General features: G+C 42.3%; 1 protein-coding gene across 8 annotated transcripts in view; it reads right to left on the bottom strand.

Moving 5' to 3' along the window:
* The window catches only part of Mbnl2 (muscleblind like splicing regulator 2), a 156,666-nt gene that overhangs the window by 88,069 nt on the left and 43,912 nt on the right, over positions 1-24,685 (bottom strand). For 7 of the 8 annotated variants that reach the window (XM_004631200.2, XM_004631201.2, XM_004631202.2 and 4 more), the window contains exon 2: positions 16,852-17,619. In XM_004631200.2, coding sequence (XP_004631257.1) covers positions 16,852-17,025 — 174 coding nt within the window. In that variant the 5' untranslated portion in view covers positions 17,026-17,619. Of the gene's footprint in view, positions 1-9,038; positions 9,158-16,851; positions 17,620-24,685 lie in introns of those variants that run through there. The other variant, XM_023715129.1, reaches the window with a different exon arrangement.

Raw genomic sequence — 24,685 nt, forward strand, 5'->3', positions numbered from 1 at the left:
ATAGGGTTTTTTTGTTTTGTTTTGTTTTTGTATTTTTAGGGAAGGATCTACAGGGTGTTCAGGATCTTACTACTAGATAGGACTCATAGTGATCCGCCTGTTTATAGCCTCCCAAGAGCTGGGATTACAGGTACGTGCCACCACACCCAGTCTCTGTTATTACTTTTGGTTTGCCTATTAGAGTTAGCACATCTATCTCTTTTCTTAAAAACGACAACCAAAAACACCCTCTCTCCTAGTAATTAGTACCAAATGTTTAATTGTTAATTTTGCATTGTGTTGGGTCACCTCATTGGTTTAGAACATCCAAAAGAAAACCTTGTGTTAAATGGCCATGTCCCTCCTGATGAACATAAAAGTAAAAAAAGGGTGCTAGCCAGATAGCTCAGTGGATTAAAGTGACTGCTTGGGCAGGCACAGGGTCCTGGGTTCGATCCCTAGGCCTGCTGTGCTGGCCTCACCCCCAGGACGCGCTGAGACTGGGCGTGGTGGCACGTGCCTGCAATCCCAGTGCTTGGGAGGCTGAAAACAGGAGGATCGTTACGAGTCTTATCTGTGTAGTGAGACCCTATAGACTCTACTAAATATATTTTTGTTTAAAAGAAAATCTAATATGAACTTAATGAAAACAAAATCTATAAAAAATAAAAAACAAATGCAACTACTTGTTATGAAGGTATTTGTAATTCAAACAGAGATATTAGACATTTTGGGGTAATACGGGACTCCCTGAAAGAGCATTGCAGACTTTGACAACACTACTTATAATATGATTAAAGATTTAAAGTCCTAGTAAGAATAACCTCGGCTTTGACTTAGTGTATAAATTGAAAGTAAATAATTCTGAAAAGTAAATGATGAGACAGAATTTTCTATTTAAAATGATTGAGAAAAAGTTAATGAGATTTAATCTCAAGATCTTAAGACCATGGAAAAAAAGAAGTTCATAGGAGCTTCAATTATATTATGTACATTGAGAAATATTTTAATACATAGCAGTGTAATATTTAAGTCTGCACAGAAAATAAACCAAGTTCTTGGGGCTCTGATCCAAACTCAACCTCAGAACAACCACAGAGAATAGTCTTTTTTTTTTTTTTTTTTTGGTGGAACCAGGGATTGAACTCAGGCCTTTACACTTGCCAGGGAAGCACTTATTCTAGTGAGCCATCTTCCCAGGTCCCAAGAGGAGTCTTTGAGGACATTAAGAATAAAGTGATCAGGGCTGGAGTGTGACTCAGTGGTCAAGTCCCTGCCTAGAACCCAAGTGAGCGCCTGGGGTCCATTCCCAGTAGCACAGGAAGAACAGAAACAGGGGCTGGGGATACAGCTTAGTGGCACAAGTGCCTGCCTGGCAAACACAAGGTCCTGAGTCCAATTCCAGGTACACCCCCAAACGAGACAGAGACAGACCCAGAGGAGATGTACTCTTGAGAGGATAGTGTAGTCCCCTCTTTAATGTATCTAGATGGCATGGAGATAAGACAAGCAGAAACAGGATGCATATCAATTGATCTTTTTAATAACTTGTCACAGTGCATCTTTTCTAATAATTCTACCTCTAAGATCTATCTCAAATCTATACACATCTCTCTGTCTCTGCCACCACCACCCCAGTTAGGAGTTATATGACCAAGAACTCGGAGCATGCAAAGGCTCCACACCTCCGCCAGGCAACTGACCCTCCCACAAGACAATAAGGGCCTGCTACCTCCTTGCTCCAGTCTTCTTCTGAGGATCCAGTGCAGACTCCTTAGTCATTGTCTCAGGCCTCTCATTTCCAGGAATTGGCAAACTTCCCTTTCCAGGCTGAGCACTTTGCTTTCTCTTCCCGAGAAGCCGTCTCCCTTCTCTGGCCTGCCTTGTCCTTCCCATCTTGGCTCTGAAAGAAGCTCCTCAGAGGCGGCTTCCCACCCACCTTTCTGTAGGAACTCCTCCTCGACCACACTGTTATTGTTTTCTAGTAGAATACCTTGCTTGTTTCCTTCCTGCCATTTCTCGTAAACACATGCAAGTATTAAAGAAAAATAAGCAGCATCCTAGCTGACATTGTCCGCATATCACAGCTCCTTTTAATGGCGGGGTGCCTGGTGGAAAAGGAAGGGGAGCTGGGTGCATCAACTGGCTGAACTGCGCGCTGCTACCGATTAATTTTAAATTCTGAGCATCTGGGTCAGGGCTTAGTTTCATGGCCAGTGTGGAAATGATCTCTTTGGTATCATTAATGATTGTTATAAGGGCTAGGAGCACTTGCAATATTCTTTGGCTTGAGATCTGAGAGGGGAACAGGATGGATGTTTTTAAAAAAGCCTACATGTACTGTATTGTACTTTTCAACAAGTAAAAATTTCAGTGTCTATATTAAGATGGATTACTAATGTGCCTTGGCAGATGCACCACTCGTTCAGTCAAAAAGAAGATACCATATTTCTGAAGAATAAGAAATGCTTTGGGTAGGTGATAAGAATTTAAGTGACATATAAACAGATCTGAAGTTGAGCCTAGTCGTTTTGTTTTGCTTTAAGTAGGTTAAGGCCTCAGAGTCATTTTCTTTTTCTCTTTCCTCAGGAAATATTTCATCTTGGACAAGGCTTAGTGTTCAATGTGGGAATATGACCTCAATCAAGAAAGTGGTCCCATCGGTCATACTCCAAAATACGGGTCTGGTTGGGCAGGAGGCTTAGGTAAATTTGATTGCAGATAAATATGTCAACCTCTTCTCACTCCTTGAGTCCCAAAAGTCAGCACTGCTGGGCGGACCTGTCCTGAGAGTATCCATTTTATTCTTGGTCCAGACAGGGCTGAAAAGGAGTAATACACACTGGACTATAATCTTTCAACTGGAAGAAATTGAATCAAACCAAGTGGAAAGAATATGCTATTTAGGGTTAGTGGGGTCAGGCCATGGGAAAATTGTGAAATAGGTGAGGCTCCTTGTTGGTACAGCCCCCGTGGAGCAAGTCTGGTCTCTGCAGCTGGAGTTGCACCCCGTGCCGTGGTGGTGTAGACCTTGACATTGTCTGACTCCTGCCCTGGGCTTCCGAGGACCTGCTCCAGTTCACAGAAACAAATGCATTCTGGGTCTCAAGGTCTTCACAGGGGATCTCTCCTCCCCCACTTTCAAATGGAAAACAGCTTATCTGATGGGTCAAACTGTCCTCCTTTGCTAGCCAAACAAGGCCTGAGGAACTCTGAGGAAACAGCCCCCATAACATGCGGATTAACAGTAACTTTGTCAGAACAAGACTCTTCCAGTGTTTATAACTCAAAGGAGAGGCTGCGGGTATGGATTTCAATTGAAGTAGTACAGAAAGGTAGATTCTCTCAATCTGCCTTTGAATTTTATGGGGCACTAATATTTAATAGGAAGAGTAGGAAACTGGTAAGAGTTACCCACTTTTTATTCTCTGAGCCAAGGACATTAAAGAAAAACAACTATAACACTCATATAAAATAATAATTTTTAAATTAAAGGAATACTTCGATGGCTGAAAAATAAAATCTCAGAATAAAAAATAACTTTTAGATGGAATTAATCGTTATGAGAAAAGATAGTTTAGTGTCTTTATTTTATAGCAGATAAGTTAAAACTTGATCAAATACGAACATCAGTTTAAAACCAGGCGTTTGGGAACTGTAGAGACGCCCATTGTGGCCCAACAAACCACACCATGATTTTTAATAGCTCTTAGGTGACCTGTAGTGTCCAGGTGACCTTCCTGTTAGGAGGCTAGAAATAGGAACATGACCTATGAACACCTTTTGAGTACACATCCAAAGAGCTTTATTTGTACAAAGCCTTTAAACACTGATATTTTCTTGTCTGCAAATTAATGGAAAAAACTGAACAAAAGCTGGAAAAGTGATAGGAGTTTTATTGGAACAGCCTTATCTAAAAGTTTTGGACTTCAGACTGTAGTTATTCACATACGATCATGCACCCAGCAGCTGCCAAGTACCCTTGGGTACAGGAAGGAGATTACGACGTCACAGCCTTATGTCTTAATGTTGCAGACAGATAACAGAGAGACATACACATAACTTCACTTAAGCATGCATCCTGGGGTAGATATGTGGTATTTAATAAAGACCAGACTACAGTAAAGAAGTAAGACTGATAAAACAAAAGCCAGGGCAGAGGACCTGCAGAGTGAGCAGGTCCACGAGACTGAGCAGAGGGGCTGGGGGAGAATGATGAGTCTAGCAGGTCAGATTGTCTAGGGCCTTAGGGCTCTTATCTATTCGAAGGTTTGGAACAAGGAATGCTGCGACTTCTGCTCTGAGAGGATCTGCTGGAGTAGGAATTGGCAAGGAGAGCACTCCTGAGACTGCTTAATAGACCTGCGAGCTGCCACTGTGGTTATGCTAGAAGGGATGGAGCTTGGTCCAGTTTTAGCTGAGCCTTGAAATGGACTGGATGCAGCAGTAATAGTGACAGATCAAGTCAGGCTTCAAGATCAGGTCAGCTAAATGAATGGTGCCATTCAGGAAGAGCGAGACAACCGAGGAGAGAAGGGAGAAAGGGGAAGCAGGAAGTCTCTGGTGAATGGGCTGAGCTGGAAAGGTCACTTCCATGCTCAAGCAATGCGACACACGGGGAGAAAGCAGCACTGGAGAAAGGAATTAGGGAATATTCAACAGCTAGAAAATGTTTATGGGCACTGTATCAGATGAGGGCTTTTAGGGAGATTGAGTTTTCAGTACATCCTAAAGCTCAAAGGTAAGAATAAGCTTGGGGAACAGTAAGTGTCTGCCACTGATGTGAAGAAATACAGCGAAGAGGTCCAGGGATTGCATCTGGGGAGACGCCAGCTTTTGGAGGTCAGGAGAAGGGCAAGAGCAGAAGGAGCAGCTGGGGAGAAAAGGGGAAACCTCCACGGGGCTGAACCACCAAATTCGTGTGAATAAAGTCTTTCAAGAATGTTTGAGGCAGTTTATGATTTAATTTTTCCCTCAATGAGATCTGTCCATGGAAGAAGCAGCAACACTGTTACATTCATGGTGTTTAGCAGAATTGGTCATGTGATCAATATTTATTTATTTGTTTATTTTAGAGGCTAAATATGGTGATCTGCAGGCTGGAATGTATCCAGTCAATGTGTCTGGTTTGGATTCCAAGGTTTAAGAATATTTGAATGGCTTGGCAAGACTCCGAAGTTGGGAAGCCCCGCATTTAGAAATGCAGACCTCCGGCTCTTCTTAAAAGTCAGCCAGATTATCACAAGACAGCAATCCCTGCTTGTTTCCTCAGGGCAGCTGCCATCTTGGCATGAAAGGGTCCAAGTTTCCTCTACACAAAGAGTCACTGCTTCCTTTCCAGCTTGTACTTTGGTATGGTTTGGAGCAGAAGTGTTTCCTCAAAGGCCCACGTGTTCTGAGCAAGGGCTCTGGGAGGTGGTCAGATCACGCAGCACTAACCACCTCAGTGGATTAAAGCACTGACACTGACATGCTCCTGGCTGAGGAGGAGGAGGTGAGTGACTCACAGTGTGACTCAAAGGCTGTGCTCTTATGCCTCATCCTGTCCTCCTGTGTTCCCTTTGCTTTCTGGCTGCCACAGGCTGAGCAGATCTCCCTGGCCCAGGTCTTCTGCCATGAGATTCTGGCCTTGGAGTCCGCGGACCACAGATGACAACTCTGCGATCATGAGCCAAAACGTCTTTTCTCCTGTAAGTTGTGTGTTAGATACTTGGCCCCAGCAATGGAAAGGTGACTAACACATGTCTCTAGTTCAGCTAAACAAGAAATGAATGAATGAATGAATGAATGAATGAATGAATGAATACAGCAATCCTTCCACATCCACAGGCGACATTTTTCTAGGACCTCTTTGGATACTGACACTCTCAGATTCTCGAGTCTATTACATGAGGCGGTACAGTGCTTACATAAAATCTGTGCACTTTCAATCATCCCTAGATTACTTATAATAGCTAATACAATGTAAATAACAGCACTGTTATACTATATATTAAGTAATGACACGGGAAAATGCTCTATCCATGTCAGGTGCAGAAGTAACATTTTTTCAAATATTTTTCAGTCTGTCTGTAGTTGGTTGAATCTTTGCTGCAGAACTGTAAGTTATGAAGGACAGCCTGTATATATTAGTAAGACACCTCAAACCCAGAGATGGCAAATGATACATAAATTATAATGTAGCAAAACCATGGCTCGGGTGCAGATTCTAATGTCAGGGCTTTTATCTGAAATCTTTCCTCTCTATTGTTTCATTGCATTTTTCTTTTGAAAGCCCAAAATAGACAGAAGTTTCAAAAGAAAAAAGGAGGGGCAAAATGCTATTTTCATGGTTAGAACATGAAATAAGTTGTTTAATACAATAAATACTTCTTTCCCCTTAATACTTAATAAGAAATGGTTTCCTAGAGCTGGTACACAGACTGATAAAAGCTAGCCTCATTGCCCAAGGTAAAGCAAGTAATAAACAAATGTAATTATTTCAAATATAATTAAAATGAAAATTGATGTTTCGCTCCACTCATTTTTAGGTAAAATTAATTGTCATTCTTCCCATGTATTATTTTTACCTATCCTAACAAGTTTTAGCCCCATGTTATGATTTGTATCCAGATGTGCCCACCATGCTTTAGGTAGGGAGGGCTTTCAGAAGTGGCCAAATGTAGAGTATATGACACTGGGATTAAGGGCATGTGATTATGACTAGGATAGTTATGGCTAGGATTAATGCTGTGAGTGCTACACCTGCCCTAGGATAGGTAGCCTGCATGCAATATAAGGGACAGAAAGAGTCTTGCCTTTCTTGTTGCTTTTGCTTCCTTGTGTGTGCTACGAACTATTGTCTATGATGCCCTTTGGCCAAGATACCCTGCCTTGCAGCCAGCCAGTTATGTACTGAAACCTCTACATACTGTGAGCTAAATAAACCTCTACCTTTTTAACTTTGGGTGTCAGGTATTTTGTCCCAGCCATGACAGAAAAGTAACTAAGACACCACAGAAGGCTGTCATCAGAAACATCCGCTATCACCATCCCTTGTTTTACTTAGTACCAAATACTCCCGAGGTCTTTCTGCCTTGTCTCTCTTGGCAACTTTAGTCATTAAACTTCAATTAAAGCAGTGTTTGATTTCTGAAGTGTTTCAGATTTATGTATTACTGGCATGAGCTGAATTGTGTAATCTCAAAATATACACTGCAGTGCTAACTTATAGTTCCTCGCAACGTGACTTTGTTTGGAAAGAGGGTCCATCACAGATGTAAGTAATGAAGGTGAGGCCACAGTGGAAGAAGGCGCACCCCAACCTAAAATAATGGGTATTCTTACCAGAAGGAAAAATGTGGACCTTGACTCAAAACAAGAGGGTTTAACACAGGAGGATGAGCATGCCACAGATACAAATGTGAAGACACAGGGAAGTCAGAGTAATGTGCCACCACCCACGGAATGTGTGGGGTTACCAGGAGCTGGGAAAGGCCCAGAAGGTCCTTTGCTTCACAGGAAGCAGGGCCCCGCAGATGCCTTGGATCTGGACAACTTGCTGCCAGAACTATGAGACACTTCTTTTCTGACAGTCCCAGGAAACTCCTGCAGACCTTGTCCTGTCTGACTGGATTTTAAAATGGGTGAGAAGGTAGGCGTTGTGCTGGGGGAAACTGAGACTCCAGGAAAGTGCGTCATCTACTGTGCAGCTGTGCTGGCCCCCAGGGGGACACTCAGGCTGAAGCCTGACCCCCGAGACTTCTCATTCCTTTGCTCATTCAAGACATCAAAACTAATTGCACCTGCTCTTCCGTGCAGCTCAATGATCCTGTGTCCTGAGAACTACATATTTCTCCTTCCTTAGTGCAGCATAACTTGAAGTAATAGGAAGGATTTGGCACTAATCCTAGCTCTAGGCAAATCTGTGAAATAACCAGAAGGCTTCTTTACTGACCCTTTATCCCCACGTTAACGTTTCTGAATTCTCCTTAGATGAAGGTTTCCTAACTTGCAATCTGCATATAGTTTTTAGAGGCAAACAGGAAACCTGGACATCTTGAGAGCCTTTGGGACAGTCTGCTGACTAAGGGCGCTTTTCCAGTTTGGGATTTTGGACTTAATTCTTGAAGAAGTCACACTTCCCTATAACTAGAACACAACAACAACAGTGATGAAAAGGCCAAGGGTGCAGCCCTGGCAGTCAAGTTTTATGCCTGAGGAGTCCAGAGCAGAGGCTTGGTGAGAGCACAGTGGAGGGTTTGGAGTTTGGACTTAGCCATGTGGAACAGGAAGTGCCGTGGCCCATCCCGATGGGTCCATTCAGTAGAGAGCTGGAGCCACTGAGGTGCCAAGAAAAGCCAAGCACCAGATTTGGAGTTCACCACACAAGGTGGAACTGAATCCATGACAGAACGCAGGCTTGCAGCGCTGATGACTGAGTCTGAAACTGGAAAGGCCTCTCCAGAGTCTTAGAGAAAAGCCATAGTCAAGCAGCAGATGGAGGAAGCAGTGCCATTAGAGGCAACGTGGAGAGGAAGGTGGGGGCAGGTGAAGGAACTCTGCAAGGGCCGGCAAGATAGCTCAGCAAACTAAGCGCTTGCTTTGGCAAGGGCAGGGACCAGGGTTCAATCCCTGGTCCCACATGCCACCCTCCAGCCCCCATCCCTGGGCCATGCTGAGGTGGTGACCGAGTCTGGGTATGGTAACGCACACCTGCAATGCCAGTTCTGGGGAGGCTGAAGACAGCAAGATCAGTATGAGTCGGAACTACGTAGTGAGACCCTGTAGCAAATACATAAATGGGGAAAGAAAAAACAAAACAAAACAAAAAGGAACTCTGCAGATACCCTGGGGACAGGAGTCTCTAGGGATGACCAAGCCTGCGCAGTGAAGCGGAGGTGTTAAAAGGCTGAGTGTCACACAGAGATTTTAGATTGAGAGGTTATTAATGATCATCAAAAGTTCCTGTTGAAAAGTTATAGAGACTCTTCATTAATGCATGCATTCTATAAATGTTCAGTAACGCACTTCTGCTGTATGGTGGACAGACGCCATGCTCACACTCAATGGAACCCTACCTTTTAGGAGCTCAAGGGCTTATACAGCACTGTCTTCCAGGAGTAAAGAGATATGGAGGTCTGAGAAGTGCGGAGGCTGAGTGCCCAGGGAAGTGACTGATCTCACAGGAGGGCGGAAGCTGGAGGTTAGAGAAATGGACCTGTGATGCAAGACATAAATTGGTGGCTCCACGAATCCTCCAAACATGGATCACTGCTGCATGCTGTGCCATTAAAACCTGGTAGAAACATTCCAGAGTCATATGGACACATGAACGTGCGCACGCATGCACACACGTGAGCCTCAGTGCTCAGGAACAAAGCTATTTTTGTTACACAGATCTAGTAAACAATGGTATATCTGCATACAGATACAAACAAAAATAAATACCACATATGCCTTGCTTCCTCCTGCAGTATGCTTTGTAAAATATTTACATTTCTCGTTCTTAAATAGGTTTACTCCTGGGGGCTTCTATTTTAGAAGTTTTTTTTTGCACTTCAATGCTCTAAACTTGTCAAACATGAATATTATTAAGCTGCTAGGCGTTTGCAATGAATTATATTAATGACTTACTCTGTAAGAGGAGTAAGGAGGAGGACGGGGCAGCGCTTGCTGTGCAGCTGCAGATACGGGGCCAGGTCCTTTGCCACCACATACAAGTGTGGAGTTGCAAGTGAGTTATTTACTTTTGAGTCTCTGGCCACATAACTGAGGTTGGATTAATAATATTTACTTGAGGAGCAGACAGAATACAAAGAACACCTTGCATACAGCATGGTTCATGCGACTAAAATAATTACTATGGATAGCAAATAATTTGTCTGACATTATATCTGCAAATCAAGCCAAAACTGGGTTAAGAAAATTTAAAAAAAATTTAAGAAAACACATGAGTAATTTCTTCAAATCACTAGCCTCTACTTAAGAGGCTAGTAGCAATTCAAACATGTTTTTAGGAACTTTCCAGAATGACCACTCCTTTTAATTTTGAAATTGCTATCCATATGTACTAAGACTACATTTTATTTACCAGTAAAGATGGATAAGCCAGATTTTCTCTTTTTACATCTTTGAAATTTAGAGAGAATGAAAAAGCAGGGGAAAATAGTTCCACACCATGTGCAGCTGGAGTTACTCTGTGAGGAAAACTGCAGGCTCTACTTGTCAGTGTTTCTGTGTTGCTTTCTACCTCCAGAGTCACACCTATGTCTTGAAATTCCTGCTTCCTGATTTGAAATCTCTGAGGATGCTGGCAACAGGGCCAACCACACAGCTGCGCAGGTTGAGCGATGTTCAACCCCAGGGCTGTACTGATTACAATGTGGACACCAAAAGGAAAGTCGCCCGCGGGGTGCCACCCGTCATCACACAATCGTGTTCCGCAACCACGTCTGACAGGCCTGGCTACCCGCCTCACGAATGTGCGCCACCACATCTAAATTTCTAAAAATTGTCTGCACAATTTCCCCAAATCCTACTAGTTTCAACCAAAATTAGCAACAGGATTAAAAATTGTTTCCTTTTCTTAAACTGGGTTAGAATTCAAATGGTTAGGTGAATAAATACAAAATGACAGTAGCAAATAGCAGAACTTCAATCTCAGAAATATATCAGTCTCATATATTTCTTTCCAAATGTTTAATTTGCAATATAGTCCAGGTCTATTACTATAATAAGAAAAAAATATGAAAAGGAAATCTCAAAGATCTTAACAGGGAGGGAAAATGGTTTACAGATCACAGAGGTTCTGGGGATACCTTTAACTTCTTCAGGGCTTTGGCTGCAGGTGGGTTCATCTTTCAATAAATCATTTGCATTTTGTCAAGTTAACCTAATTTGTGTTCTGAAATGTATTTAAGCGGTATCATATCATAGTTCATCATCCTACAGAACTTTCAAAACAAAATCGGCTCTTTGCAAGTGCCTCCCGTAGATTGCAACAAGGTAACATCTGTGACTAATAAGCAAATGTCACTGCATGACCTCTGCTATAAACTGGCAGGCTACAAAGCCAAAACACAAAGAAGCTAATACCACTCCTATTCACCAGTAATGAACCCTGACCAAGAAAGAAATCAGAAAAACAATTTCATTCACAATAGCTTCCAAAAAATACCCACGAATCAACCTAATTAAGGACGTGAAAGACCTGTACAGTGAAAATTGCAGAATGCTGAAAAAAGAAACTGAAGAAAATGTTAGAGAATGGAAAAAGTCTATGTTGTTGGGTTGAAAGAATTAATATTGTTAACATGGCCACATTACCGAAGCCATCTACAGTTTCAACACAATCCCTACTAAAATGACCACACCATTCCTCACAGAACTACAAAAAACAATTCTAACATTCACAGAGAAGCAAAAAAAAAAAAAAAGACCCAGCATAGCCAAAGAAATCTTGGATACAAAGACCAATGTTGAAGGCATCACAATATCTGTTTTTAAATTGTCCAAAAGGCCACAGCAACAAAAACAACTTGGTAGGGCACAAAAGCAGACACGCAGGTACATGGAAGAGCAGAAGACACCGAAGCTGGCTTCTGCATACTCAGCCAGCTGATTTATGCCGAGGGGCCAAGCTCACACACTGGAGAAAGGACAGCTTCTTTATCAAACTGTACCGAGAAAACTGGACAGCTACATGGCGAAGACAGAAATTAGATCCCTATCTCTAGCCCTGTACTAAAGTTGACATTAAATGGGTCGAAGGCCTAGATACGAGACCAGAAACTCTGCATCTGCTGGAATAAAATCCAGGGGAGACCCTGGAGCCACAGGCACAAGCAAAGACTTCCTGGATAGGACTCCAACAGTACAAAAAGTAATAACAAGAATCAGAAAATGGGATTATATCGAATTGAAGTGCTTCTGCACAGCAAAGGAAGCAGAGAAGTGAAGAGAGAGCCTGAAGCCTGGGGAAAAATCTCTACTAGTTATCCTTCTGATGGAGAATTAACATCTAAACTATCTAAACAACTCAAAAAGTAACTAGAAGCCCTCAGATGGCCCAATGAATAAATGGGCAAAGGAACTGAATAGGTATTTCTCAAAAGAAGGTGTGCAAATGGCCGAAAATTATATAAAAATGTTCAAAATCTTTAACATTGGGGCAATGGGAATCAAAACAACACTGAATTTCATCTCACCCCAGTCAGAATGGCTATGATCAAGAATACAAAGAAGAAAAGGAAGAGGAGAAGGAGGAGGAGGGAGGAAGAGGAAGGGAAAAGAGGAAGGAGGAAGAGGAAGGGAAGGAGGAAGAAGAGGCGGCGGCGGAGGAGGAGGAAGTGGAGGAAGAGGACGAGAAGAAGAACAACAAGGCGTCCGGAGAAGACATGGCAAAAATGGAACCTCCCTACAGGATAGGTGGGAATTAAGCTCATACAGTCAATATAGAAATCTGTATGGAAGTTGCATAAAACTGTAAAAATAGAAATATCATCGGAATAGTTATATCAAAGAATTAAGAACTCAAACTATGGTGATAGTTTCATGGCTGTGTTTACAGTGGTGCAACTCAGCACCTAAGCTGTGGAAACAAATGAATGGGTAACAAAAACGTGGCATATAAACACGGCGGAATATTATTCAGCCGTAAAGGCAAGTGAAATCATGTCACTCTTGGGAATATGGATACAGCTGGAGAAGATCATGTTGTATGAAATAGGTCAGTCTCAGAAAGTTAGATGCTTCATGCTTTCTTTTATATAAGGAATCTAAAAACAAATAAATAATGACAGGGAATTAGAAGGCAGACTTTCAGAGTTGGAGAAGGGAAGTAGGGGAGGAGACGGACAGCAGGTTAATGGGGATGACAATAACAAAACGGCATACATTATTTTGTACTCCCATGTGCAGTAACAAGAAAGAGCACTGCTACTTTGTTAAAACGCCTTTTCCAAGAACATTTTCACATGTCCAAAGTCTCTCGCAAATTTCCTTCAGACAATTTGCTTTACTGTGCCCATACGGAATGTTTACTCATCTACACAAATAACTCATACCAACCAGCAAAGAGGCTCCCAGCTGAGTTGTCCTGATATCCACAGGCCTGCAGATGCCTTATACAGTCACATCATGTGCACCCCGTGGTGTATCAGAAGATATCTTGTAATACACCACAATACCAACAAAAATAGCAGCTGCCCCAAACCTTGCTTATTTGAATGTCATGATTAAGTTTTAGGACTGAGGCTCTATCACATGTAGTTGATTCTCAGTTGGACAGATGAAGAGATGGGCACATCTTTAAAACCACTCTTGCTTTATCTTGGTCTTAATCATCCAGCAGAAAAGTATAAAAACGAAGTATAAGAAGTAAAGCCATGCTGTTATGTTGAGCTGTAGGGGACTCAGGTCAGCAATTTCTGACATTGCCAGTCAAGTGGAAGACCCAATACTATTATGGACTACTGGACTCTTTTGGAATATTTTGCTGAGTTAACACACCTATAATATTCAAATAACGGAACTAAACAAAAAAAAAAAAAAGAAATACAGATGAATGTCCATTTTGTATCTGTGTATTCAAAATGATTAGAATAGATATATAGTTACATTCTCTTAGTGAATAGAGGGATTTATTCTAATAGTGTTTGTAAATAGGATATCATGTCCACATCTTGTACAGCAAATAACCACTAGGAAGAATGTATGCAATGTGTTAATTATTGAAACTGTCCTACTAATTTGGCTTGAAACTGTCTCATTGCTATTTGTTTATCAATAAAATCATGGAAAAAAATTCAAAACAAAAAAACCACTCATCGCAATTAATGGCTGTACTGGGATGCTTTACTCGAAGGGAAAGAAACCAACAGCTCTACTCCCTATGGCATTCAGCTCTGGGTTAAGCCCATGGGTCATGCAGACACGCAGTCCTTGCAATACCCTTGGGGAACAGAAATTATTTTATCAACTTTATGTGAGGAACTTGAAGTCAAAGAGATACAGTGTCTTGTGTCAGATTATATAGCTGTCTTCTGCAGCCAGGATTCATCGAACTCTGTCTGACTCCCAAGCCCTGATGGGTCCCTTCTGCTGTAAGCTGGCTCCACTGAGGAACTCTGTCTTTTTTTTCCACTGGTTGAATATTCCTTACCTGAAGTGCTCAGGACCTGAAGCATTGCAGATTTTGGATATTTTCATGTCTTGGGAAACTTTCCTATATGTAATGATATGTCCTTGAAATGGGGCATAAGTTTAAACAAAAAATTTATTTATGGTTCATATTTATGGTTCATAGCCTGAATGTAATATTATACATTTTAAGCAATTTCTTGTATTTTGACTGCAGCCTGCCATCTGGGTCGGGTACGGTGTTCTCCACTTGTCGTATAATTGATCAAACAGTTTTGGATTCTGGAGCACTTCAGATTTCAGATCTTTGGACTGGGGATGCCCAATGTCTTTTAAATGAAACAAGGTTAAACAGTGATGATCCCATTGTAATCATGATCACTGTTCGTCCTTTAGGTGCGATTTTTATTGCCCTGCTAACTTGTCGTTCCTGTTGTGAGGGCTTCTAACCCTAAACACAAGCTTGCAACGCGCAGATGAAGTTCTGGAGCTGCGAGGGACTCTGCACGCTCTAGTCGCTCTCACTGCGGCATGTCCTCCTCTTACAGAGGAGGGAGCACAGTTCACTAGGCATGAATAACGCGCTCAGTGTCTCGAGGTGACTGAGCAGGTGTGACGCAACCTTGTGCCTTGGGTTCTTTTCACATTCTTTTCAGTTTAGCAATCTTAAAATCGTACAACATCACATTTGAATTAAGTAACCTGAAATTCTTCAGCTGAGAAGTGAGCTGACTAGTTAAGGCGATATACAACCGGGCTTCCCACTTGAAAATGGGTCGCCTAATACTTCTGAAAAAGACTTTTAAAACCTCTTTTACATGGGTAGTGTTCCACATTCTTATGGTATTGGATTCCCCCATTTTTCTTTTTCTTCTTCTTTTTTTTTTTTTTTTTTTTTTTTTTTTTTTTTTTTTTTTTTTTTTTTTTACATAAAATATAACAGTGCACAACCCTGGGCCTGCTTTTCTTGCCTGGGAGATTTTGCTCAATTGGTATACAAGAAATACATGGCCTTAGTAGGTCAGGAACGCTTCCTGGAGGTTCTCTAATTAGATTTAAGAACTATAATGCTTTAAGAAACTCATAAAAATAGTGACATTTAATATTAAATACACAAGCTGAGAACATTTGGAGTAATAAAATAAGGGAATTGCAGATGACCTGGGAAATTAATTTTTCATTTCTAACCTGTCTCCATATCTTGGAGCTCTTATGATCCAAACTGAAGTCTACACTGATTTTCATAGTCAGTGTTTCCACTGGTGATGCAAAGGCAAAGTCAGCCTGGCTTTATTTTTCTAACAGTAAAATACATACTAATTTACAAAACTGCTTGTACTGTTATTGTCTTTATGGGTGGTGATTTATCCATCTATTCAGCTCATTTTAGTCTAGTTTAATAAACCTTTTACAGTAAGAATGAAATAAAATAGGTAGTTCATAATGTAGATAAAATGGGTAACATCCAATTGTTACTCTTTAAAAACTTCTCTTGGCTATAAGTACATTATTCTGCTTTCAGTATATATACATTTTCACCTTAAATATACAGATACATAAAAACATAAAGATTTGAGGTCTTATAAGAGTTATAAGATTCCATCTATAAGTCTTTTAAAACTTAATATTCCGCGTCAGATGGATTCTTTCTGAAAGACGCACCCAGTCTATACGTTCAACACCCAAGAGCAGGCTAGCTAAGGTCACTATTTTATAACCTTGTAGCGCTATGAATTCTCAAGTCACATATCTAGAGCATGAATAAATTTTAAGCTGTAGAATAAGCTTTCTGAAGTTCTGCAGAGATGGAAATATAACCTATCTGGCTCCTATGGAAAGCAACATCAGTATGCCATTAGGACTGCCTGAGACAATCTGGAACTCACAGCACCACAATTCGGGGGCTAAATCAAGCCCAAGTGTCTTGAGTTTGAATCACTTCACATCTATCAATTAGATTATTCATTAAGTTCTCCCATTTCTTCAAGCTCAAACTCTACCCAACTCAGTATCCACCTTAGGTGACTCGCCTTCCAAAACCATTTCTTGAAATAGTGAGCTGGGAGCCAGCACCCTCCTACAGGTGCCAGCATAAGTGTTCTCTCCCATGAGAGGCTTTCTCCTTGCCTTGTACTTCTTTGCTGATACACTGTATTTCTCTACCAGACATGAGCTCATCCAGTGGCCAGTGGAGCCACATCAGTTTCATTTCTTATATAACTTGCTGGTAGTAGGTTCCCATCCAGAGTATGAAGGATATATTTAATAATTTCTGTTAGCTACAAAAAGTTTTAAAAGACAATGAAAGCACTATTCACAAGTATTTTCGGAAGCCCTTGGTCAAGAAAGAAAGCAAGCCACAAGAGCAGAAAATTCTTCAAGATGTAAGTCATAGTGACTGGCACAGAAAGTGCCACACTCCATTTCTCCACCTTTATATACTCTCCTGATGATCAAATGTTAATAAAATATTTATCTTCAGTTGTCACGAGACTGACTTTGATTTAAAACTCTTGGGTACATGAATGTCATGCCAGACCAGAAATACACTAACATGTATCTTTAGTTTGAACACAGATGTGTAAAAAATTTATCTATGCCAGATAGGAACAAATTTGAGGGGGAAATCTCCCAGTAGTCACCACAAGTAAGAACACAGAATCTCAAAGTGATAGTTAGATTCCCAAAAGCGTGCAAAGCAAAGCATTCAGTTTGTAGTTTTGAAGTGACACATAAGATGCCTTCACTTACCTTTAGGGAATCAAAGCAGGCAATGACTCTTCCATTTTCAACCTGACAACTTTTTGGGGGGTGAGCAAATTTGCATTCCTCATCCGAGCGTGAGCACGTTCCTCTCTGGAACTGTCTGCAGACTTCTAATGTCAGCCACTTTGTATCTCTGACTGGAGCAACGTTCAAAGCCATGATGCGAAAGTACTTTGGGCTGTTAGTTTCTGCTGAAGGAAGAAATCAATCCCAGTTCCAATGACTCCAAAGCTACTGGTGTGAAAACTCCCACATGTAAGTCCGCAGGTAAGTGATAAGTTGCTTAATGAAGTTCAATCCAGGAGACGGAGCACTGAGAGAATCTATTGGCAGGCAGTCACACATCAATCAATATGCCCCACTTGAAGACTTCAGGCCGCAATAAAAACATGCTCAGTGTCATCTCTGGCTTTCTGTGCCTGAGCCTCTTGACTGTCTTGCAGATGTAAGTGTTTTTTAATAAAGTGGCTTTAATATCATGGCACTCCTTCGGAGAATATTCAGTTTTGATGCTCAGCTCGGGTGCTGCTGGGAAAGAAGCCTCTCAGACACTCATACTCTAGTAGATCTCCTTCCTGCGTTCCGCTGAAATTCTGAAATTAAGCAATTGGCAATGTCAGACCACTGAGGTATCTTCATCCACTCATAAGGTCAGGGTAAAGTGTACTTGACAGAAAAACGAGATGTGAATGTAAAAGGAGCTCCCAGTCTGCAGCAAAAGTGACTTCGCACAGGCACTCTTAAATCATGAACCTGCAAAACACAACAGAACATCAACTTAGTCCCAAACTCAGTGGAATCAAGACTTGCACAAACTGTTAAGCCCTTGTCTAGAATTTGCAAAAATGCAGTTCAGAGCTTTAGATACAGTGAGAAAAGTTATGCATTCAAAAAGAGAAGAATATGCATCCAAAACCGTATTGCAGAAGGATCTAGGCAATAGTCCAAAAGTTAGGAGTGACTCAAACGGATGAGTGTGGCAGACACAATAATTAGGGCCTTCTGCAACAATTCAATCTAATGTGCTTAATCGCAAAATAGTGTATTACAACTGAGGCTCCCAATTAATTTCACATTTAGGTCATTGATTTTATTGTTGGGAATCCTATAAACAATCATTTGGGATGTGTCTCTTCTCTGCAACAAAGACATTGTCATTTTGGGTTAGGCACGGGTGCCTGTTCTTTGTGTTATTTCTTGCTTTCAGAGATTTGACCTGCGAGGTAGCTAGGTAGGAGCCTCTCGGTGTTTATTCTGTGATCTCTTACAGAATAAGAGATCCCTCCTGCTGTTATTTGCTCAACGTTAGCCTCCCCTTATACGGGGAGTACTTTTACAGCAAAAATGACTTTCTGTAGTTTCCTGTGTCTTGAGTGCTTTGGCTCATGTTATCTATTAGGTCTCAAGAAACAAATACTGACAAATTTATCTAATGAATGAATGCAAGTTAATTTTAGTTGAGTTCAGTTTAGTTTTTAACCAAAATACACTCTAAAACATGTTCTCTTGTATGGAGCCTGCAATTAAAACATACATACAATGAAAATGTGGTAAGTTCAGATTTCTAAAGTCAGCACATTTCATTTCTCTTAATTTTTCCAAAGGTTATGAAATTATTAAAACATTATAAATTTAACACTACCAAGATGAATATGAAAAAAGACTGCAGCCCAGAAGATGGTCATTCTCAGAAACTGTATATGCCATAAGCTATCTTATATAATTGCTTAGCTGGGTCATTCTCCTAAAAAATACACAGCAGAGAATTTAATGCAGATTGGAAGTAGATTACAGTTGTGTTGAATAATGACATATTGGTTAATGACAAACCAGATACATGCCTGTGGTCTCATAAGATCAAAATTAAGCTGAAAAATTCCTATCACCTGGTGGCATCTTAGCCCTTTTAACCGTGTTAGTACATTGCTGATATAAACAAACTTACTGCAGTGCCAGTCATATGAAAGAATATGGCACATGTAATGCGATAACGTCATTACTACTTGATAATGCCAACAAATAAGTGACTGTTACTTAATTTATTTGCTACACTATGCCTTTTGTCACTATTTGAAAGTGTACGCTTACTTATAAAAAAGTATAAGTTACACCGGCAGCACTTGCAGCACCTCTTTTTGACATCTCTCTTGCTTGTATCGCAAGCTCACTTGGAGCCGCATACCATCTCGATGAAGTCCAGGTAGCTGGGCACACCAAGCCCAACCGGCTTCCCTGCAGTCCTGCTTTTCCTATCCTTGGAAGCATTACTGGGCTCACTCTGTCTCCAGTGAGGGAGGAGCAATCACGGTCTCTCCAGCTTATCTGATCAGAGTCCTTGTGTTTAGAAAGTCTTCCCTTTGGCCCAGCGATGGGTGATGCCACTTCATCCCCATCACTTTTACTTGTTTACAGAAGTGTTTTCATGAGTTAACGTGCATGTGCATTGAAGAGAACCGGCAGCGCTGAAAGCTGAGACACATGCCTAACTCCAATTATAAAATATTTGAGGGAGCCAGGCAGGCTCCTGCTTGTCTGTTTGGCAGCATCAGTTCACAGCATCCACATAACTCACTTCAGTCGAGCAGCTTAGGAAGATAAGTCTAACAGCCAAATTTACTCTGGGTCAGGTTTCCTAGGCCAGCCTGGACCTGTGTCCCTGTCACCTCCACTCCCAGTAGAGAACAAAGGACGAGGGAAGCAAGGGCCAAGGGACACAGCTGCCAGTGTCTGCGGAGATGGGCAGTAACGCTAGGGGGACGGCAAATCACAGGCCGAACACAGTTCACATTTGCAAAATGTTACAGAGAGTTCCTGAATCCTGAGTGGGACCATAAAGGGGAAGCCCACGCTTATCCTCAGAGGGAGCGGCATGTCCCTTAGGGTTCACATGTAGGAGCAAAACAGGCAACAGTATTTCTTCATGGAGGATGTGAATACTCAGATATTCCTAAGAGCCAGACAGGACCAATGCTTCCAATCCAGACCAGGATAAGCTTTTGCATAGACCTTTCAATGCAAGGAGACAGCTCCCCCCTAGAGAAACAGACTCTCATTGCTAGTTATAATAAAGCCTGAGCAGAATTTACAGGGTCAGGTTCTATCCAAACCAACTTAACTTTTAATTTAATGACAAATAATAGTATGTGCTTATCAAGTATAACACAATGTTTTGAAGGAAGTATGTATTATGGATCATCAACATATGCGCTGCACACATGCTTATCATAGTTTGGAGGTGAACACTTAAAAGCTACGCTCAGTGGTTTTCAAGAACACAATAACTTGCTGCTAACTACAGTCAGTGTGTTGTTGACTTGCCCCTCCTGTTTAGCTGAAATCTTAAACTACTGATTAACATTGCCGCTCCTTATTTCCTCCTAGCTTTGGCAAGCACCTCTCAACTCTCTGCTTCTGTGAGTTGATTTTCTTTTTTTAGATTCTGCATATAAATCTTTAATATACACTTGCTTTTAAAAGCAGGGGTAGCCAAGGTTTCTGGTGGCCAAGTCCCTTATAAATCAAAGACGTTCTGGAAAGAAAGACGGATGATCATTTTGCACATGAACATGCTGCTAGTAGAATCCCTCAGGCACCAAGTCTTTCACCTAACTTGTTCTTCTTCCCAGAAGAACATTATACAGCTGGCTATCAAAGGCACCGCCTCCTTTAGGCTGCAGCGACAAGTGGGTACAGGCCAGAGGCCGTGGGAACCAGAGGAGAAGCAGACTTGAGCCAGCTCAGGATGAGGCCTCCACAGGAGCTGAACAATGGCGGACAAGGGTGGAAAGACCACATTCTGAGTTGTTATCGAGGGACCAGCTAATGCACACCAATGCAAAGAGGTAACTGAACGCCAGGCCTACCAGACTGTAGGTATCTAAGAGGAAAGGCCAGGTGTCGGGCTGTGCCGTCCAGCACAGGAGCCACCAGCCACGCGTGCCCGTGCACGCAGCGCAACTGAAGACCTACATTTAAAATCTCAAGTCTATCAGTCTGCTCTTTTCACTTATAAACTTGAGGAAAGCTAAACACAGATCAAATATTTCCAGTTAAAACTGGCATCCAAATGGAGATGCATTTTAAGTATAAAATATCCACTGAATTTGGATTTGGTATATGAAAAGAATGTCATACAAGATAGTTAAGACATTTTATCTACTAATTTCTCTGAGTTCATTGGAAAGGAAGCTTTTGCTAAAATTGTTGGGACAATGAAATGCCTGTTATCTTGTACTCAGAGTTACTAATTTGGAGATATCAATATGCAATGTATTAACAATTGTTACCCTCCTATTATCTTGTTTGAAATTTTGCTTTATTTTTTTCTCTTTAAAGTTAGGAAGAATACTACAATATGTTATGAATATGGTCTCATTTATCTCAGGGTGATCTGAAAATGTTTTAATACATTGGGTTAAAGATGATTACAATAGGGCCGGCCAAATAGCTCAGCGGATTAAGCACCTTCAAGCAGGCACCTTCAAGCAGGCGCACGGGCCGGGGGTTCCCTCCCTGAGCCTGCTGTGTCTGCCCCAACCTCTGGGGCACACTGAAATGGCAATTGAGACTGGGTGTGGTGGCGCACCTGTAACCCCGGCTCTTGGGAGGCTGTAAATAGGCAGATCACTGTGAGTCTGATCTAGTAGTGAGACTACGAACACCCTATACAACTTCCCTAAAACACACACACACACACACACACACACACACAAAGATGATTACAATAATATCTCTTGCTCTTTGTTGCCCTTAGAAAATTCAGATTTGTATACATAGCTCCCATAATATTTCTTTTTTCTTTTTTAAAAATAATTTTATTGAGAAAAAATAGCAATGAGACAGTTTCAAAAACCAATTAGTAGGACAGTTTCAATAATCAATACATTGCATATTGTTGTCTTCTTAGTGGTTATTCATAGTACAAGATGCAGACATGATATCCTGTCCATAAACACTATTAGTACAAATCTTTCTTCTCATTGAATTAAGAGAAAGTAGCTGTGTATCTATCTATATTTCTCTTGACAACACTCTCACATGGAATTTTCTGGGATGGTGGAAAGTACCCAGTCTAAGAATCTGCTTCCAGCTTTTGTTTGGCCAAGGCTCTTCATTATTTATTCTTGCTGAGTTAATTTTTCTGAGGTCAACCTTATTTACCTATAAAATACTGATAATAGACTGCCTATATTTACACGGGGAAATATAAAAGTTCTTTGTAAAAAGTCAATATTCCAATGTAAGGTGATTAAAAAAGAGTTCATACATAGTTTTCTTTTTCCTGTTTAGTACAAGGTCTACAGGGTCTTACTACATAGGTTGGACTCGTAGTAATTCTCCTGTTTTCAGCCTCCCAAGAACAGGTATTACAGGATCGAACCCCAGCCGCTGCACTCTGCCTAAGGAGGTGCTTTAGTTGCCTGAACTATCTGGCCGGCCTTCTATACATATTTTTCAATGAAATCTAGTTGCAGGCTTCTTTCTTTCTAGCAATGAAGTGTGGATGACCAGGACTGAGTCTGGGGTGCATCTGCCCTTGCACAGATCCTGAGAGCAGGGGCAAGAGGCCTTAGAGATCACAGCCCTGGCTGCACAGGGCACCCGGGGCCACTTATCCTCTCTGGCAGCCCTCCAATCTTCATTCTGCAGCCCAAGGAAACCACAGAGATTTCACTGCTTCCTGACTCTGGCCGCTGCTCACCCGGAAGTGAATGGAGGGCCCCATGGCCCCAGCAGTCCAGGGCAAGGAGTGCTGCTGAGTGCTCTGGTCGTACTGGCCTGGGCCTGCTTCTTTGCAAGGCATGGTTTGCACTCCTGCTGTCCTGGTGAGCACAAGAAATGGCCCGTTCCCCGTCAATAGTGTGTGCGTCTGGGAAAGGCTCCCTTCGGTCTGACTCCTGCTGGTTTCCTGGATGCCTGCACTGGTCCTGGGAAGGCGAGGCCCCTGTACCTCCCCAGCAGCTCCTGGGCTGCCCTGGGAAGCAGCACTGGCTCCCAGCACTCTCCCCTTGCGCTCAAGCCTCTTTCGCTGGTTTGCCTGTGCTTGCATTTTTCTCATTTCTTTTTATTCTTAATAAGTTTTATAGTGTGTGTTTGAGGTTTAAAACAACCTATTTTATGGGATACACACAGATAGTAAAATGGCTGCTACAGGGAAGCAGATTAACACATCTGTCATCTCACAGTTGCCTGTTGATGACATGAGCGCTGAAACCCTAACACACAACACAAATTTATTAACTTTGGTCTTCCTGCTTTTCCTTACGTTTCTGGGAGTGTTCATCGTCCCTATCAGCTGCTCTGTATCTGTCAGCCTCCTCCTCTTCCTTTCCTTTTGACTTCGGCTTCCGTTTTACTTCCTTGTCCCCAATAATCCTGCCTTCACTGGCCCCTGCCCACTTGTGCAGGAGTAAGTGAGCTTTGAAGCAGCTGCCTCCATCGATTTTCAGGCCTGCAGTTCCTGCTCTGGCCTCCTCTCCTGGCACTGAGCAACCTGCCTTTCCCGGCCCCTCATGGAGGGAGACAGAGCTCACCCTCGCCCTGCCCCTGAGACACACCTTGCCAGCCTCCCCCCCATGTCCTGGAGCAGCTCCCCTCTCTCTGCCTTCCTTTAGCACCCTTGAGGCCCTCTCTTACAACCCATCACTTAATGCTCCTTGGTAATTATTTTTAAATAGGCGTCATTATTTCTTAATTCACAAGCACTGTAAATATTGATTTATCCAACTGCCTCCCCCTCAGTGTAAACTCCTCCAGGGCTTGCTCTGTGTGTATAACAGACTCTGGCTGTTAGAGTGGAATCCCCAGAGCTCAGCGCAGTGCCTGGTCTGGAGAATATGTTCCGCCAGCGTGTGTGGAATGAACTCTTGATCCTCCTCCCAGCAACATTTGCACTTTACTATGGCCCGAGTTCTAAGCCAAAGGAGTAATGTTCTGAATGGAGTGCTTCAGTATTAGCCGTAGGAACACTCCAGAGAGGGCCTGTGGCTTACCCTGCTGCTGCTAAGCAGGCTGAGGGAAGGTAGCTGCCCTCAAGTTAAATGATTAGAGTCCCCAGATCCAGAAGCCCCCACTCAATGACTTCCAAAAGTGTAGTACCGGAGCCAGTAGCAGTGGCATCCCCTGAGAAGAGGTTAGAGATGCAAATTCTCCAGCCCCACTCCACGGACCCTGCCTCAGAAGCCCTGGGGGTGAGGCCCAGAACGCCGTATTCTAACAAGGCCCGGATGGGGGTGACCATGCGTGAGTCTACTAATCCCTTCCCACCCTGCTGTGGGTCAGGTACCCCGCAGCACGCCTGAGGAATAGCTACCACTGCGCTGGGTGGCTGCAGGGTCTTCAGTTCACTGAATCCCACAGACACAGTTGCAGGCTTCCCTGTAGCAATGTATCTGATCAATAAAAACAAAACAAACCCACACTAGCAGAAACCATCTGAGAGGTCTGTTCTCGTTAAGACTCTTCTCTGACTGAGCATTAGGAAACAGACTACCTGACCGCCCGCCCCACAGCCGTCACTCAGGATGGCTCAGCCTATGGAAGCTCTGCTCTCTGGGAGCGCACTGCCACACTAAAGGGATCCGTGAGTGCTCTTGGTGACCAGGAGCACAGGCCTCTGGAGCTGTTGTGTGTGTTATAATGAATCCCCAAACTTCTTCACTGTTTTTAAGGAGAACCTGATCAAAATTCAAGGATAAGAAAACAAAGATATATAGGAATTCTGAAAATGCCAAGGCCCTTGCTATTCAACTCTATAACCAATCTCAACTATTTTTAGGGTTTTTAAAAAAATATACATGTCACTTAATTTCTCAATATA

Source organism: Octodon degus, unplaced genomic scaffold, assembly GCF_000260255.1.
Source record: "Octodon degus isolate 3935 unplaced genomic scaffold, OctDeg1.0 scaffold00039, whole genome shotgun sequence".
Taxonomy (NCBI): Eukaryota; Metazoa; Chordata; class Mammalia; order Rodentia; family Octodontidae; genus Octodon; species Octodon degus.